A 16525-nucleotide genomic window follows, 5' to 3' on the forward strand; every position below is an offset into this window, starting at 1 on the left:
GGCCGACTGGGGCGCAGCTGAAACCCGCCCGCGCCACCCTGTCCCTCTGTCGTGGCGTCTTCGGATGACTTTCGCGGAATAAACGGCTCATGGGGGGCCGCACAGGGTCTTTCTCCGCTGCTAGCACTCCTGCCCTGCTGGCGTCCTGTGCTGAGAGCCATCCCTCACCGGCCGGGGTGAACTACAGTCCCCGAACAGTCAGGCGCACGCTTAATGACCGCTCTTAATCACGAGTGTTCAGAGACAATACACACGGGCACAACCAGCCGACGCGGCCATTACCGGGCCCGGCCGCTAGGCGGCGCTGCCCGAGGACCGGGAGAGGCCGTCGCGGCCGTGTGACGTCCCGCGCTCCCGCGCGAGACCGCCGCGCACGCGTGACGTCACGCGCACGCCCAACCGAGACCGGCGCAGTCTTGTGACGTCGCATGCGCGCTCAGGTGGAAAGACGTGGTCGTGGAAGCCCAGGGGTCCGCGGCGTTCGCCATGGTTCCGCGCGCGCAGCTCCCACCAGAGATCCAGCTGGCCCAGCGCCTGGCCGGAAACGAGCAGGTGACCCGGGACCGGGCGGTGAAGAGACTCCGGAAATATATCGTTGCCAGGACTCAGCTGGCCGCAGGTTGGCGCGGGGTTGGCGGGGCCGGGGCGCCTTGTGGGGCCGGGACACTTTGCGGGGCCGGGCCGGGCGGGGGGCGCAGGGCGGCCAGAGGGCGGCGGAGGCGCTGGTTGTCGGGGGTGGTGGTGGGGCCTCCGAACCACGTGGGTCCTCCACGTGGTCAGGCCCGTGCGCGTGGGTCCTACGAGGGTGCCTCCCACAGCCCCATCCCCTGCCCCAGGAGCCTTTGGCGCTGCCTCCCTTCCCCCCCACAATCCCCCGGGGGCCGGCATCCTCTTCTGACCGTATACCCTGCTTTCCCTGCTACCCGCTGTTTGGGCGCTCGGAGCGGCATTTGTTGCTGTTGGCAGTTTTCTCTTCGTATAATTAGTGGGTTGTGGTCTGAGTTATACGGCAGCGGAGGCTCCGCCGGGACAGAGGACGTGCTTCTAGTGAACTGGTCACTCTGACGCTGGTTCTGAAAGTGTGGCCCCCATGAGCTGCGTCAGCATCACCCGGACATCTGTTAGAAATACAAGTTATGAGTCCCATTCCAGCCATAATGAGTTAGAAACTCTGGCGGTTGGGCCAGCAGCCTGTTTTAAGAAACCATCCAGGTGATTCCCATCCTGGTGCTAAAGTCTGAGAACCATTGCTTCAGGAACAGCGTGCCAGACACATAGTTAGGACCTCCGTAAATATTTCAAGTGATTTTATATGCCTGTGTGTCTTACTAGTTTGAATGAGTTAATCTTTCCTTTTAAAATGTGAAGCATAACATAGAAAAGTGCACAAACCCCAGAGTGTAGAGCTGAATGAGTTATCACCAGCAAATCCGTGCAATGTTCAGTGTCCAAAAGTGGAACATGGTGACTTGGATATGGACACTTGCAGATGCTTCGTGTTGATTGAGTAACGCAGTGGCCCTTACCTGGGGGAATACTTACAGCCACAGGCCCAGCAGGTTCTGAGTTGAGAGGGTAGAGGAGAGGGAGGGGAGGGCCTCCAGGAGAGGGGAGGGCCAGGTATGTTTCCAGTGAGAGCACTTTGATCTAATTCAGGCACTCACGTTTCTGTAGCTTTGCTCCTGGCACTCAACAGTTGGGTTTGCTTTGTCTGAGTGGTGCTGTTTTTGGCGCAGGTGGTTTCACCCATGATGAGCTGCTGAAGGTCTGGAAAGGACTGTTTTATTGCATGTGGATGCAGGACAAGCCGCTCCTCCAGGTGAGTGTATGAGGAGGTAGCAGAAGCAGCGGGAGCAGGAGCATCCATGGGGGACAGATGGGCACGTGGTTGACCCTCATTTTAACGTAGCCAAAGACGCCGAGTGGAGTTTTATAGGTTCGACACTTGACCTGTTTGTGGTCAGAGGGCCGAGGCCTTTGGGGAGACTGTGTGTTTTGCTGCTGAGGTGAGCACCGTCATGAAGGGTGATTGCTGGCAGAGTGTGCGTCCGAGGTGGCAGACAGCGCTGACACGGGGGAAACTGAGGCACAGAGCCCAGGTCTGCTGAGAAAAGGGTTTTTCCTGCTAGCTTTTTTTAAAACTATTTTTCTAAAAACCAGACTATTTTTTAGTTTTAGGTTCAAGAGCTCTCGTGCATCCCCTTCCCCCCATGTGCACAGCTCCCCCGACCAGAGCCATATGTCCCTTACAGGTGGTGAACCTGCCTGACACAGACTGTCCCCCAGAGTCTATAGTGGATGTGAGGGTTCACCCTTAGTGTGTGTGCTCTTTGGGTTTGGACAAGTGTGTGGTGACACACATCTGCTAGGACAGGGTCTTACACTGCAGTTTCACTGCCCTAAGAGGCTCGCTTTTCTTTTTTTTTAAGATTTAATTAATTTATTTAGAAAGCGTGCGTGGGGCGGAGCAGAGGGAGAGGGAGAGAGAACCCCAAGCAGACTCCACACACTGTGGAGGCCTATGCAGGGCTTGCTCTCATGACCTGAGATCATGACCTGAGCCGAAACCAAGAGTTAGACTCCCAGCTGCCTGAGCCACCCAGCTGTCCTGGTTGCTGGCCTTTTAAAAACAGTGTTGTCAGAGTGAATTGTTTACCTTTCTTCAGGATCATCTGGGTGCTGAGGGTCCTTATGTAAAATGCAGACTCGCGTGCTCTATAGGGTGCCTACGAAGGGGAGGCTCTGGGATTGTCTGTTCAGCAAGTGCCCTAGGGGGTGCTCGGCACAATGACACAGGCAGGCGGCGAGTACTTTCTGGGGGTCCACTAGGTCTCTTCCGGCTGGTCAGGTGGCCCCATCTCTCCTGCTGTCCACTGACTGAGCCTCCGGTGCTCGAGGCTCAGCCTGGTCGTGGGGGCAGTGGCTGCCCTTGCTTGTGGTGCGCTTCTGTTGGTTCTGGCTGCGGGGAGGCCTTTCGCAACAGTGCAGCTTGCAGACCTGAAGCACGCTGGGTAGAAAGGCCCGTGGGAGCTGGTTCTCGTGATCGAGTGGAGATTTAGTATGGTTGTCTTTCTGCTGTTGCTTCTTGTTGTAAGACCATGTTTCTTCAGGGTCTGAGAGAGGATTTTTTTTTTTTTTTTTTACCGTTTCTTACCCAGGAGGAACTAGGGAGAACCATTTCCCAGCTCATCCATGCTTTTCAGACCACAGAGGCACGTGAGTACCCGCGCCCAGGGAAGCCCTTTGGGAAGGGCAAAACTGCCGGGAGTTGGCTACCGGACGGGGAAGGCTTGCCTTCCAAGACCTAGAGCAAGAGGGAAGTCCCTGTCCTGGCTGGCATCTGCTGGCGCTGATGGGTGAAACGCTGTACTAAGTGTCCAGCGGTATTAACTTGTTTATCCATTCTGGACCCAGCTCGAGGCTGAAGGACCAGTATCTTACGTTTTAAAATGAAAATGGAAATCTAGTGCGGTTTTGCCAAGTTGCTGGACCGAGTCACCTGATGTCAGCGTTCCCTCAGTGTGCTTCCCCGACCCATTCGTTTACGTCCTGCTCAAGATCCGTAGTTCTCAACCCTTCTGCCTGTGATCACTTGGGCATCTTTAGACACCTTTATATTTAGTTGAATCAAGCTCTGGGGGTAGAGCCCGGGCATCTCCCTCCGACGTTCAGGGTGGGGGGCAGCCACGGTGGGCCAATGCCCCTGGCATACATGGCTGTGGCTGTTGCTGGTGAGGCCCCGGTTGCCCCCGGTGGTCGGGTTTAGTTCAGTTACGGTTAAGTAGGTGATCGGGGATAGTAACCACTGTCTCAATTTGGGAGTATGTCGTTAGCATCTGAGTTGTTAGTGGAGGTCCGTCTGCCGTAATTTTTACCTTCTGAGAACCTGCAGAAGAGTTCTGTGCTCCGCAGGCGGCCAGGTGTAAAGCAGTCACCAGTGACAGTTGAATAGGTCAGTGAACTCGGGCTTGCCCGTTATTGAACCGTCTGACCAGCCCTTTGCTGTTGGAGAAGTTTGTAACAGGAGATCAGAGAGGCCCTGTTTGTTTCCCAGGGTCCAGGCGTGGGCAGGGCTGGATCCCCAAGGCCTCTCTCTGGGGCATGCAGACGCCATCTTCTCCCGTGTCCTCACAGGCTCATCTCTCTGTGCGGGTCTGTGTCCTCATCTCTTATAAGGATACCGGTCACACTGGTGGAGGGCCCGCACCAGTGTCCTTGTTTTACCTAATTACCTCTTTAAAGACCTCATCTTCAAATATAGTCTTATTCGAAGTCCTAGGTTTAGGGCTTTGACATGAGTTTGGGGACACAGGTTAGCCTGTAGCACTGTGTGTCTGACCTAGCATTATCGGATCCGGTTGTGGATGTAGTGGGGCCAGGCGTGGGGTCAGGCAGGGTCCCCAGCCTGAGCCAGGAGGGGAGAGGTGCCCTGGGCAGCCGCTTCTCTCGCTGGTGGCTTTGCCGGCTCTTTGTGTCTGTTCTTCAGAGAACCTGGCCGCACATTAAGGTTGCTTTGTTTTTCTTTCTGAGGTTTGTCCCAGCCCCATTTCTAAGCCCAGTTTATAACACCCCCCCTTTTTTTAAGATTATTTATTTATTTGACAGAGAGAGAGACAGCCAGCGAGAGAGGGAACACAAGCAGGGGGAGTGGGAGAGGGAGAAGCAGGCTCCCCACTGAGCAGGGAGCCCGATGCGGGGCTCGATCCCAGGACCCTGGGATCAGGGCCGAAGGCAGATGCTTAACAACTGAGCCACCCAGGCGCCCCTATGACACCCCTTCTGAGTTCAGCAGACTGGGCTGAGGACCCCAGAGGTTGGCCGCATGTGATGTCCTGAGCAAGTTTCTCCATTTTCTCTCATCTCACTTCCCAGAGCAGCTTCCCTGTTCCCCTGTGATTCTCTTCTGGCCTTTTTTCCTCCTTCAGAGCACCTGTTCCTTCAGACATTCTGGCAAACCATGAACCGCGAGTGGACGGGCATCGACAGACTGCGCCTGGATAAGTTCTACATGGTGAGGGGGCCGCGCGTCCTGTGCTGGGCTCTGGCGTGCTGGTGGCGGCGGGCACGGGGCAGGACTGGGGGAGCTGGGGGCACGGCCGGAGCGATGTGGCCTCTGAGCCTCTCCTGCCGTGGCGGGGCCGCGCCCCTGAGGACTGTGACCCGTAAGTCTCGAGGGCTGTGAGGGGAGCCGGGCGTTGCCTGGGGTGCACGGGCCGAGCATCGCACGGCATTTGCCCCATCTCCGAGGGCTGGCGAGTGTGCAGAGAGCTGAGCGTTGAGACAGCGCACAGGTTTCGGTGCAAAGGAGGAGGATTAAAATGTCCCATCTGGGGGGAGCGGGGCTGCAGCCTTGCACCCCTGCTGGAGAAGGCACGAGCCCATGAGTGCCGGCAAACCTGCATGGAGTTCATGCCCTAGTCATAGACCCTCGGGTCCACCTGTGGGGTGCCCAGCCTGGGAAGGTGCTTTCTTCTGGGTGAGGATGGCTCATGGAGTTGTTGTATGCAGAATCCCCTTTTTCTTTCTGATGCTGCGTTCCTGAGAATTCAGGTTACCGATTTGCCCTCAGAAACGCAGGAAAACTGGAGATTACAGACTCCGTAGCCCCACCCTACATTTGAACTGCACTCCTGTTCCTGCATCGGTATTCACTGGGGCTTAGGATAGTATTGCTGTCTGAAAGCAGGTGACCCAACGGGGCATTGGCTGGGTCTCATTGAGGACAGCTGCCTTTGGGGCTGCAGTTACTCGTGACCTGCCGCTGGGGTCAGCTCCCAGCTCAGACTTGGTCCAGGATTAGGTGGGCACTGTGTGTCTCGGAAGTCAAGGTGAGGACCAGCTAGTGGGTGCGGCACGGAGCTCAGGAAGGGAGGAGGATGGACACTAAAGCATTTGGGGCTGGGAGCAGGGGCCAGGCTGTGCACTTTCACAAAGTATGGGTTTACCAGACAGAAGTTCCCCTGAGGTGTAGTTGCTGTGTGCTTGATAAGATGGCCTCCGTTGCTTTGTGCGGCCCGTGTGACCGCACCCAGCAGCACAGCCCCCTGGAGAGGCCAAGCCTCTGGCGGCTGCAGGCACTGGGAGTGGTGTCAGCTGGGCCCACGTGTCCTGTGCACACTGGACGGCCAGGAAACGCATCCCCGTGTGCACCCTCTGTCACTTTACACTCCTGGGCCCCTCTGGGGGGGTGCTGCTTCACATCTGGACGGTAGGAAAACCGGCTGGAGAAGCCGTGAGCTGTTGTCGAGGGGAAGCAGGCAGTCGGGGCAGGAGGGGGGATTTCTCGTAAAGGACGAGTGTTGAAGGGGGGAGTTTGCCCTCCTGGGGATGAGAGAGAAAGCAAACACTTTTGCTCTCTATTGAGGAGAGAAGTCCTTCCGAGCACTCAGAGGAGCCTCCCCTGAGGGGCTCGGCCTCCCCCAGGGGACAGGCACTTTGGTCCCTGTTCCTGCTCCTGCAGTGAGGACCGGTGCGTTTGGCTTTCGTTCACGGCACAGCAGCTGCTCCCCGATGTGTCTGCTGTGAGCCAGAATTCCTGGTGCCCTTGGAAGGGGGAGTATCCCAGCCTGGGGGCAGCGACACGTTTGCGGGTGTCCTGGCCGCCAGCAGCTCTGGAGGGCCGGCTCTGTGCTCTGGTCTGCAGAGATGACTGGGGGCAGAGGGGGTTCTGGGGAGGTCGGGGCTGTGCCCCACTAACGAGGGTCTCCGTTCATGCCACAGCTCATGCGGATGGTCCTGAATGAGTCCTTGAAGGCCCTGAAGACGCAGGGGTGGGAAGAAAGGTTGGTACTCGTGGCGCGTCCCGAGAGCAGCTGCTTGGCGTGGGCAAGCCCATCATCTTGTCACTGGGGGGTTGGGGTCACATGTTTCTCTTAGTTGTCATAAAGACATGTCAGTCTTTCCGTTAAAGGGTGACCCGATGGTGCTTAAAATGAAGGCGTTTTTAGAATTGTAGTTTGCGCGCGTGTTCCCAGAATGAGTGTTTTCGACCTTGATGGTGAGTCCTTGCTGGTGACTGTGAGTCCTAATTGAGTTCTCTTGTTATCGTAATACTGTTTTTCAGTGTAATTGACGCACAGCAAAGGTGCTTGCCTTTTTTTGTTTTGTTTTTTGTATAACATGGCGTACTCAGCTGTCTTATCAGTGGCATTTGCTTTGGTTCTAGAAATAGTTAATTCATCCAGACTTGTTACTTTTGACAGAGGTACTTGTGACGGGGGTAGTCCATGTCCCCCAAATTAAGAGGCCTGCGTTTTGTGGCCAGCCTTGGGCTTCCCCTCGCCCTAGGCCGGTGGGGCTCTGCCGAGCCCGAGCTCCTCCTCCAGCCTCGGGGGACCCCGGGAGCCCGCTGGGGCGAGGCCGGCTGAGCTGTGGCTGGTGGAGGTGGCAGCCAGCTTCTGTACGTCTGGGAGGCAGGCCGAGATCACGGCTCCAAATGGGTTTCTGAGTTCACCTTTTAAAGTTTTTAAAATGAAAGTTTCATTTCTTTACAGTTTTTTTCTAATTATGCGAGTTACACATTCCCAGTGTAAGGAATTCAGGAAGCTTTTATGAAACCTTGAAAGAAAAGCAGCGCGAGCCCCCAGCGGATGGCAATGTCTCAAACGTGGCCGCATTCTGCGTGCGGCGGCGGCGGCAACACGCTATCCGCAGGCTGCTTTTTTATTTTACTGACGACACGTCCGAGGTGCCCGGCGTGTCTGCGCCTCACCGCGTGGTTTTGGAGGTGGGGGGGGAGAGGCTTGGAAACGGTATGTTTTGCATGGCTTTGTAATGAAACGTACGCTAGACTGGCTTCTCTCCAGTCCGTGGGCGCGGCTGCCCGAGCCGCCACCGACCTAGCTGCTGCGGCAGAGCACGATCCAGTCGGGGGCGGTGGGCGGTCTTGGGGGGAGGGGGCAAGCTTACGTCCTTGCCCTTGACCTGCTTTCATCCCCACATCACACAGGTCAGCAGGAGTGTCCTGTAGTTCCCTGGGTTCTTCTGAGTTTGGAATTAGCAGAAGTGACTTCACGTTTAGGGCAAGGTGCTGGTGCCTGATTTTCACCCTTTATTTCCCGTGATGCGCCGAGGCCACGGGTCTCACTGTATCAGGACGTAGGATTTGGGTCCCTTTAGGTGGCTAGTGCATGAGCAGAACCGAAGGCTGAAGTGGTGTTTTATTTCTGTTAACTCTTTTGGTTTCTTATTACGAGAGTAGTTCCATCCTCGCTGCCGGTAAGAGACGCAGGGAGATCCTTTTGAAGAAGCTGGTGGCCTCTGATTGGCCCACGCCCTCTGTTCCTGTAGCCTGTCCCCATTCCCGCCCAGCAGCCCAGCCCTGCTTGGTTGGTAGATGTTTGTTACTGTCACTGGCCTGGGAGGAGGGCTCCCTTTTCCTGAGCAGCACACAGCATCCCTTCCCTTCCGTGGCCTGTGAATCCCCAGTGCTGCCGCGCAGCCACCTCCCCCCACCCCGGGGCTCGTTGCGGAAGGCATGTTCTAGAGTTCAGGTGTGTTAATCAGCACCCGGTGCACGTAGACCAGCAAAGACTGGTCGCCAGAGCTCTCTGATCTCTGAGCCCCAGGCCTCTGAGACCACTGAAACCAGCACGCTCGGGGGAGGGCAGACGTGGCCGGCCCGGGGCCACGCGCTCCATGCAGTGGGACCGGGGAAGCAGCTCTTCCCCGTCTCCTTTCTTTGCCTTTGCTCTGCCCTGGTGTGCCCTCCTGGGCCGTTCCCCGCGAGGACAGGGAGACGCAAGACGCGGTAGTGCAGCCTCTTGTCACACAGGCCTTTCTCCTTCCACTTGTGGACCAAGCCACAGAAGGGAAGGTCTGTGCGACTGTGTATACACCCGGCCCTTTGTAGCCGAGATGCGGTCTTCCCACGTGTGCTGGTGCCGACAGTGCTCACGGAGCTGGCATCATGCGTCCTTTGTGCTGGAACACACCCTGATGACCAGGTCGCCTCCCGGGCGGGTGGGGCGCTGGCCTGTGATGGTGTTCCCGTCAGAGCTTCCAGTAGGAGAGGACGTACTGTGGCTGCCTGCCGTACCGGCCTCTTGCCTTCCCCAGGCAGATCGAGCAGCTGCTGGAGCTGCTGACGACGGAGATCCTGCACCCCGACAGCCAGGCCCCCAGCGGGGTGAAGAGCCACTTCCTTGAGATCTTCTTGGAGGAGCTGAGCAAAGTGGGCGCCGCCGAGGTGAGGGCAGTGGGCTGCGGGCGGCGGCTGAGGCCCCCCCCGCTGCGCTCACGTACAAGGGACTGAGGCAGCTCCCCCTTCTTTCTCCGTAGCTGACGGCAGAGCAGAACCTCAAGTTCATCGAGCCCTTCTGCACCATCGCTGCTCGGACTCCGGAGTAAGTGGCAGGCGGCTTCCTCCGGCCTGCTGCTGCTTTCTCACTGGGTTCTCGGGATGACTGTCTGTGGGAAATCGCTGTTCCCTCTCGGTTAGAGAGGAGGATTTGCGTGTGTGTGACAGGGTCACTGGAGGGGCTGCTGCCGTGGCAGGGGGTGATGGGCGCCCCCAGCCTGACGGGCCGGCTTCGGCGCCTGCTGCCCCGCAGCTCCCTGGTTTTACATAACATCACTCGGGGCATCTTTGAAGCGATCGTGGAACAGGCCCCGTTTGCCATCGAAGACCTCATGAATGAATTGGACGCGCAGGAGGAGGACGAGGATGGCAAGTCGGAGGATGGTGATCTTGAGTGGGACGTGCCGTCCAAGGAGTCAGGTGAAGGGGAGGGTCAGCGCAGCTGTGGGAGGGCGCCCATCTGGCCCAGCAAGCTGCTGTGCTTGCGGGGGTCCCTGCATTCGCCTCTCGTCTGTTCCCCTTGTTTTCGGCCTGCCCCCGGCATCTGTCCTTGGCCTGGCAGCCAGGGTGTGGCCTCCCTCTCCTGGTCCTCGCCCCCCGGCCTCCAGTTCTCAGGATGCTGTCCTGATTCCCCGGCTCTTTTGTGACCTACCGTTCCTCCCCAGTGCCTCCGCCCAGCTCACCCCTCTTCTCTGGTCCCCACCCTCCGTCATTGGGCCCATCTGGACCTTCCAGCTCCTACCCTGTCTCCCTCACTGGGAGCAACGCTGGCACAGGAGGTGCCCGCTGGGCGGGGGCAGTGAGTGAGCTGATGGACGGAGCCTGCCACGGGAAACATGCCACGGGTGGTGTCCCCACTGAAGGCCTTCGGGGTCAGGGCCTGGGCTCCGGTCTGGTCTGTTGACAGTCTTGATGCTAATGTGGTCCTTGTGGGATATGGGTTGATCTCACGTGGCCCGTGGTCTGGGTTGTGTCCTGTGGCTGCAGGGGTGTGTCTTCCACTGGTTTCAGGACTCTTCCCTGCCTCCCACTCTTCTTTTTTTTTTTTTTTTTTTTTGTTGGTAAAATGCGTATTATGTACAGTTTACTACGTTAACCTTTTTTTCTTTTTTAAGACACATTCGTTCAGTGTCGTGATCAGACTATTGCATTTAGCAAAACAGCATGGGTGGGGAAAAAAATCTACATTAAAACCTCTTGTTGGAATGTTTTATGCTTTCTACAGAACAGAAACTAAAATATTCTGTTGTACCGTTCGTCACAAATCCAGGCCTCGAGTTCTTTGCCCACACATACAAGTGCTGTCTAGAATGTGTTCTTTTTGCAGCCACTCGGCCCTGCCACCATGGTGCGTGGCTGAGGTCCCAGGTCTCTTGTAAGCCGTAGCTTCCCTGGCTCCCCGCTGTGGCTCCCCCTGCGCTCCTCCCCGTGCCTCCCCCCCTGTGGCTCCCCCCACCCCGTGGCTCCCCCCGGCCCTCCTCCTGCTCAGCTCCGCGTCCTGGCAGTGATGAGACGCTCCTGCCGCTGCCATAGCTCCGCTGCCACCTTGGTTTCGTGGTGGCAAAGTAATTGGCCTCCACCACCACAGGGGCCCGAGCTCCTGCCTCCAAACTTCCCTCCTTTCGTGGGTCCAGAATTGAAGACGGCTGGAACTGCCAAAGTCCTTACAGCTTTCGCCAGCTGCAGCGTTCCTCCTGTTGTTACCACATCTGTTAGAGCCAGCCCCACAGCCACCACGTCCACCTCGACTGCCACCAGAGCCACCTCACCCACGGAAGTGCCCTCCACGACCAAAGTTGTCATTCCTACCAAACTGCCTCCACGGCCACCACCGAAGTTTCCAGAATCACTTTGACCTCTGTGGCTGGAGGAGGCACTCTCCATGTCTTGCTAAGATAGGACTTTCCTTACATCACAGCTGTGGCTGTTCACAGTCTGGTATTTCTTCTTTTTCTTCTTTTTCTTCTTTTTTTTTAAAGATTTTATTTGTTTATTTGACAGAGAGAGACAGCCAGCGAGAGAGGGAACACAGGCAGGGGGAGTGGGAGAGGAAGAAGCAGGCTCATAGCGGAAGAACCCGATGCGGGGCTTGATCCCAGGGATCGCGCCCTGAGCCGAAGGCAGACGTTTAACGACTGAACCTCCCAGGCGCCCCCACAGTCTGGTATTTCTGAGTGACAGTCTTGTCTATGTAGACACGGTCATCAGGTGTTCAAGAGCTGAGCCTCTCTTCCTGCCATTGCCTCACTCAGTCGTGTCATTGGTCGGTCTTCCCATAGTGTTCGAGATCGTCCTTGAGGGTGTTCTTCCGTGTTGTCTGTAATGCCACCAGCGGAAGTCTGTTTCACAGTTGAACGGGCACCAGGCCTAAGAATCTTCTCTTGAGACAGCCGCTGGTTCCATGACTCTTCGTCCCCATTTGTGGCCTCGTGTTCGTGGCTGCATCTGCCGCCGCCTCAGGGCATAGGTGACAAAACCCAAAGCCTCTGGGCCGCTTGGTGCTTGGATCGCTCGTGACCTCAGCGTCCAACAGCGCTCCCCGTGGCTCAGAATGGCTCCTCAGACTCTCGGGGCTTGTTTGAAAGCTCAGATGTCCGATGAAGAGCTTGCGCGGCGGTCCAGACTCTGGGAGACTCTGACTTAGGACGGCGGTGGGCCGGGGGACTTGAACGATGCTTCCTTGGTGGCCTTCACGGGCAGGAGAGACGGGGACCATGTTGAAGCGTTAAGTGCATTCACGAGCTTGTGTAGCCGCCACCACCATTCATCTCCAGAACTTTCCATCTTTCCATACTGAAACTCTGTCCCTGTTAAACCCTGTCGTCCTTCCCCCCCCAACCCCCTGGCACCCCACCTTCTGCTCTCTGTCCCTGTGGATCTGACTGCTCTGGGTCCCTCCTGGGAGCGGGTCACACAGTGCTTGTCCTTCTGTGACTGGCTTATTCCACTGAGCATGATGTCCTCAAGGGTCATCCCTGTCTTAGCATGTGTCCCTTTCTTCCCTCGTTTTAAGGTTAAGTAACATTGCACCGTATGTAAGGACGGGTTATGCTTTATCCGCTCACCCACCCAGGGACCCTTGGGTGCTTCCGTGGTTTGGCTCTAGTGAGTAATGCTGCAGTGAGCTTGAGTGACAGTATCTCTTGGAGACCCTGCTTCAGTTCTCTGGGGCAAACACCCAGAAGTAGGATTGCGGGGTCACACATAATTCTTTTTTTAATTTTTGAGCCCTCCCCATGCAGTTTTGCAGCAGCCGCATCAGTTTGCGTACCCACCAGCAGTGCGCAGGGTTCCAGCGTCCTGTTCCATTGTCAGGAGCCACCCCCATGGGTATGGGGGGGTGTCACTGTGGTTGGGTCTGTACGACCCGATGGCCAGGGACACGGAGCGTCTTCACGCACTCGTGGGCTCCGTGCCTCTTTCTGGAGACACGTCCGTTCAGGTCAGGCGAGTCGTGTGCTACTGAGGGCTAGGCGCGCTCTCTGCGTTCTGGGCTCGTGCCCTGTCACGTCTGTGGTTTGCAAGTATCTCCCCCCGTTATGTGGGCTGCCGTTTGGATAGTGGCATTTGATGCACCGAAGTTTGAATTTTCTTAAAGTTCCGTTGGTTTGTTCTCCTGTCATGTGTATCTTCAGTGTCCCATCTGAGAAGTCATTGGTGCGACCAGTCTCGTGAAGGTCTTGCTGTTTTTTCTTTTCTTTTTTTAAAGATTTTATTTATTTGAGAGAGAATAGGTGAGGGAAGGGACAGAGGGAGAGGGAGAAGCAGGATTCCCACTGAGCAGGGAGCCCAACATGGGGCTCGATCCCAGGACCCTGGGACCATGACCTGAGCCGAAGGCAGATGCTTTACCGACTGAGCCATCCAGGCGCTCCTGCTCTCTCTCTCTTTTTTTTTTTCTTTTTTTAAAGAGTTTTATTATTTCAGTTCTTACACATAGGTCTTTTGGCTCCTTCACGTTAAATTTGTGTGTGGGTGAAGGGCCCAGTTTCATTCTCTTGCCTGTGGATGTCCAGTTTTCCCGGCACCATTTGTTGAAGAAACTGTCCGTCCCCCAGTGAATGGTCCTAGAGCCCTTATTGAAAGGTTATATGACCCTATAGATTCAGGGGTTCATTTTTCCTGCTGCCAACTCTGACACCCCTGCTGAAGGGTGCTCCTAGGTGGTAATGTTCACACACACACACCCCCGCCCCCCATGCCCCTAGTATTCCATCCGGCCGTCCTGCTCCCCTTGCCCGTCCTGTCCCTCAGCCCGAGTCACCCCGACACAGGCAGATCGAGGAGTCTGGTGGTTGCCCCACTGTGCCTGCCTGTGGCCCTGCCGTCCTCATTGTCTGTGGAACTCGCCTGCCTGTTGGCCAGAACCGTTCTGTAGGCAGTGACATCAAACCCCAAATGATTGGAAACACTGTGTCTGCGGTCCCTTGATCCAGGCCTGCCCTGTGGCTGGACCTAGCTCCCCTTCCTTGATGATGGAATTTCTGACACTATATTGGCTTCGTAAGACATCCACTCATAATTCCACTGTAAAGACGATTGCTCAGGCCCACCTCCTCTGAGATGTCTCTTTCAGTGGCACCTCGCCCCTCCGTGTGAGGCTGCCCATACCCTGCCCCAGCCTACACCTGTTCCTGTGCCCAGGTCATGGGCCCTGGCACACATGATTCTTGGTTCCCAGGTGTTTGTGTTGGGGTCCTCTGCACACTGGGCGTGCATCTTTGAGTTCACGGGGACCCTTCTGTTCCAGGCTCCCTCCGTGGGGCTGCACCCAACAGGCATGAGGAGCCTCCAGGAGATGGTGAGGACAGCGTGGGCCCCGTCCTCCAGGTGGGTGGCCTGGGCTCATGGGCCTGGCTTTGCCTCTGAAGTCCGGGAGAGCAGGCTCTCCGGCCCCCTCATGTACAGGGGCCGGGAGTCCTTGAAACCAGGACCGGGGGCTGGCTGATGGGGCTTGGGCTTCGCTGCCGGTCAGCCGCCTTTCATGTGCTCCCTGCTCGCCTTGCGGAGCAGGGGTCAGGTGAGACGGCGCCGCAGAGAGATCGCCTCGGGTCCCGCTTGGGGTCAGAGCCCAGCAGAAACAGAATACTTAACTAATAAGTTGTGAATGTTGATTACTTGTTAAAGTAGTAGAATTAGGTGTATTGGCTTAAACAGTATCTGTCGAAATTAATGTGATTTGTGTTCTTTTTCCCGTCTTTTGACGTAGCTGCGGGGGGTGTAGTTGCAGAGGCCGGCCTGGGTGGTCCCCTCACATGGTGGTGGCAGCCCTGGGGAGCGTGTTCTCTGTCTCACGTGTTGTACACAGTGTTTGCAGAGGGGACTCGGGAGGACATCCAGGTGTGTCCTTGTGACCTGACCAGAGGATCTGCGCCCGGTCTACGTGCTGTCTTTGCTTGCTGCACGTTCCCGGAGCACCAGGGAGGTGACTGCCGTCTCTCTTTGTGCCAGTTTGACTACGAGGCCATGGCCAGCAGACTGTTCGCGGTGGCCAGTCAGCAGGGCACCCCTTCCCAGAACCGGAAGCGCCTCTACAAAGTGATCCGGAAGTAAGTTGCCCTGAAGGTGGCTGGCGCCGCCCTGCCCCTCCCCTTGGAGCTGCCCTTGCTCTGTCCCAGCCGTCTCGGGGGGCCTCTGTCCCGCCCTCAGAGCGCAGGTGGAGGGGCGTCATCAAGGGTGGCCCGCGGGCAGCCGACGGGAGGGCCGCGTCCCCCTCGAGCGGAAGCTACGGCCGTGGTGAGCGCCTGTCTCTCCTTTCAGGTTGCAGGACCTTGCGGAAGGTGAGCGTCTCCTGCTGAGACCCTGGCCTGGGATGCCGTCCTCCTGGGCGCACTGCGCCCGCGGTCGCCCTCCCAGCAGGACTAGTCGCGGCAGAGGCGGGGCTTTGTCTCTGGGAGAGGGGGCCTGAGGGGTTCTGCAGCTCGTCTTCGCCCCGCTCAGTGGCTCTCGGATCCCGGTGTGTGCCGGAAGCCCCGGGAGGCCAGGGCGGCCCGAGAACCTGCATGTCTCGTGAGTTCCCTGGCCTGCCCCGTAGCTGGTCTGCGGTGCAGCGGACCTGAGCGCTTCCCCGTGCGCCTGGTGCAGCCGTTAATAAGGCGTAAGAGCGAGTACAGGCCTCTCCCCCGTTCACTCTGAGAGGTTTTAGATGTAGAGCAGCGTCGGGGGTCTACGGTGAATGCGCGCACGGCCGCCACCTTGGCTCTGCCATCGGCGTTTTACTGTCCTCGTGTTGTCGTGTGTCCTCCCTCCCTCCGTACTGCTGAGTACGTCGTGCTCCTCGTGAGCTCAAGCTTGGCGTTTGTGGGTAACGTTTTCATGCGGTGACGTGCGTGAATACCGTGCTCGTGCGGTAGGGTTTCCACACGCAGACCCCCATTGACGCGGAGCGCGCCACCGTTGGTCCCCTCTCAGCCTAAGCTTTTTAGGGAATCGACGCTGTAGTGTGACCGCTCCGGGGCCTGGCTCTGGCTGGCGCCTCACCTCCCGCATGGTCTGGAGCCGGTGGCAGCTGTGCGGGCCTGAGCACGGGGCTTTCTGGCACGCAGTGCGTGGAGATGGTGCCTGCGTGGTCTGCGCGGCCCTGGACGTGCACCCTGAAAACACCCCAGCCTGCCCTCAGCCTCCTGATGGCCTGCCTTGGTCCCTAGGCCTCTTTCCAGAGGATGACGTGCCGGAAAAAGCCTACAGGAAGCTGCAGGAAGATGGGCAGGAGAGGAGGACAAAGAAGCGTTTGCTCAAATCCAGGTCACAAAACCAGCCAGGTAGGATTGGCAGTGTCTGCCGGTGATGGGGCTTTGGATCTGCTGTCTGTGTCCCTTGCATGGACTATGGTTAGGCCCCTGCTGGGGGCTGCTCTGTGCTCCTCTTGCGCCCCATGTCCTGCAGCCACTGCCCCAGTGGGGCCTGGAGCTGCCCGTTGCTGTGGAGATGGGCTCTGTGCCCAGGATGGGCCAGACACAGGTGGCTGGGAAGGGCTCCAGAAGAGGGCCAGCTGGTGGCCCCACCCCGGGCTGAGAGCCCTCCTGTGTTCACCCACGTGTGCTAAATTGTCTCGGGTGCTAGGCTCTGCTCTTTGAAGGGTCTCCTGATTCGCCCCAGTTCTCCTGCACGGGCTGCCTCTGGCCATGTTGGCTTCCGCCTGGGCCCTCGCTGCAGTCACTGGCCTGTCTCGTGGCTCTGTCGTGCACCAGGTTGGGTCCACTCCAGCCTGGGTTGGAGCCTGCCCAC

General features: G+C 57.6%; 1 protein-coding gene across 6 annotated transcripts in view; it reads left to right on the forward strand.

The window, feature by feature from the left end:
• The first annotated feature begins 262 nt into the window (after positions 1 to 262).
• Positions 263 to 16525, forward strand: part of RRP1 (ribosomal RNA processing 1) — a 154401-nt gene continuing 138138 nt past the window's right edge. For 5 of the 6 annotated variants that reach the window (XM_057306924.1, XM_057306922.1, XM_057306921.1 and 2 more), the window contains exons 1-12: positions 263 to 619; positions 1737 to 1819; positions 3159 to 3216; positions 4926 to 5011; positions 6721 to 6782; positions 9058 to 9187; positions 9280 to 9344; positions 9552 to 9718; positions 14049 to 14128; positions 14750 to 14847; positions 15059 to 15078; positions 15946 to 16059. In XM_057306924.1, the coding sequence (XP_057162907.1) occupies positions 487 to 619; positions 1737 to 1819; positions 3159 to 3216; positions 4926 to 5011; positions 6721 to 6782; positions 9058 to 9187; positions 9280 to 9344; positions 9552 to 9718; positions 14049 to 14128; positions 14750 to 14847; positions 15059 to 15078; positions 15946 to 16059 (1096 nt within the window). In that variant the 5' untranslated portion in view covers positions 263 to 486. The remainder of the gene's footprint in view (positions 620 to 1736; positions 1820 to 3158; positions 3217 to 4925; positions 5012 to 6720; positions 6783 to 9057; positions 9188 to 9279; positions 9345 to 9551; positions 9719 to 14048; positions 14129 to 14749; positions 14848 to 15058; positions 15079 to 15945; positions 16060 to 16525) is intronic. The other variant, XM_057306923.1, reaches the window with a different exon arrangement.

This window comes from Ursus arctos, unplaced genomic scaffold (genome assembly GCF_023065955.2).
Source record: "Ursus arctos isolate Adak ecotype North America unplaced genomic scaffold, UrsArc2.0 scaffold_4, whole genome shotgun sequence".
NCBI lineage: Eukaryota > Metazoa > Chordata > Mammalia > Carnivora > Ursidae > Ursus > Ursus arctos.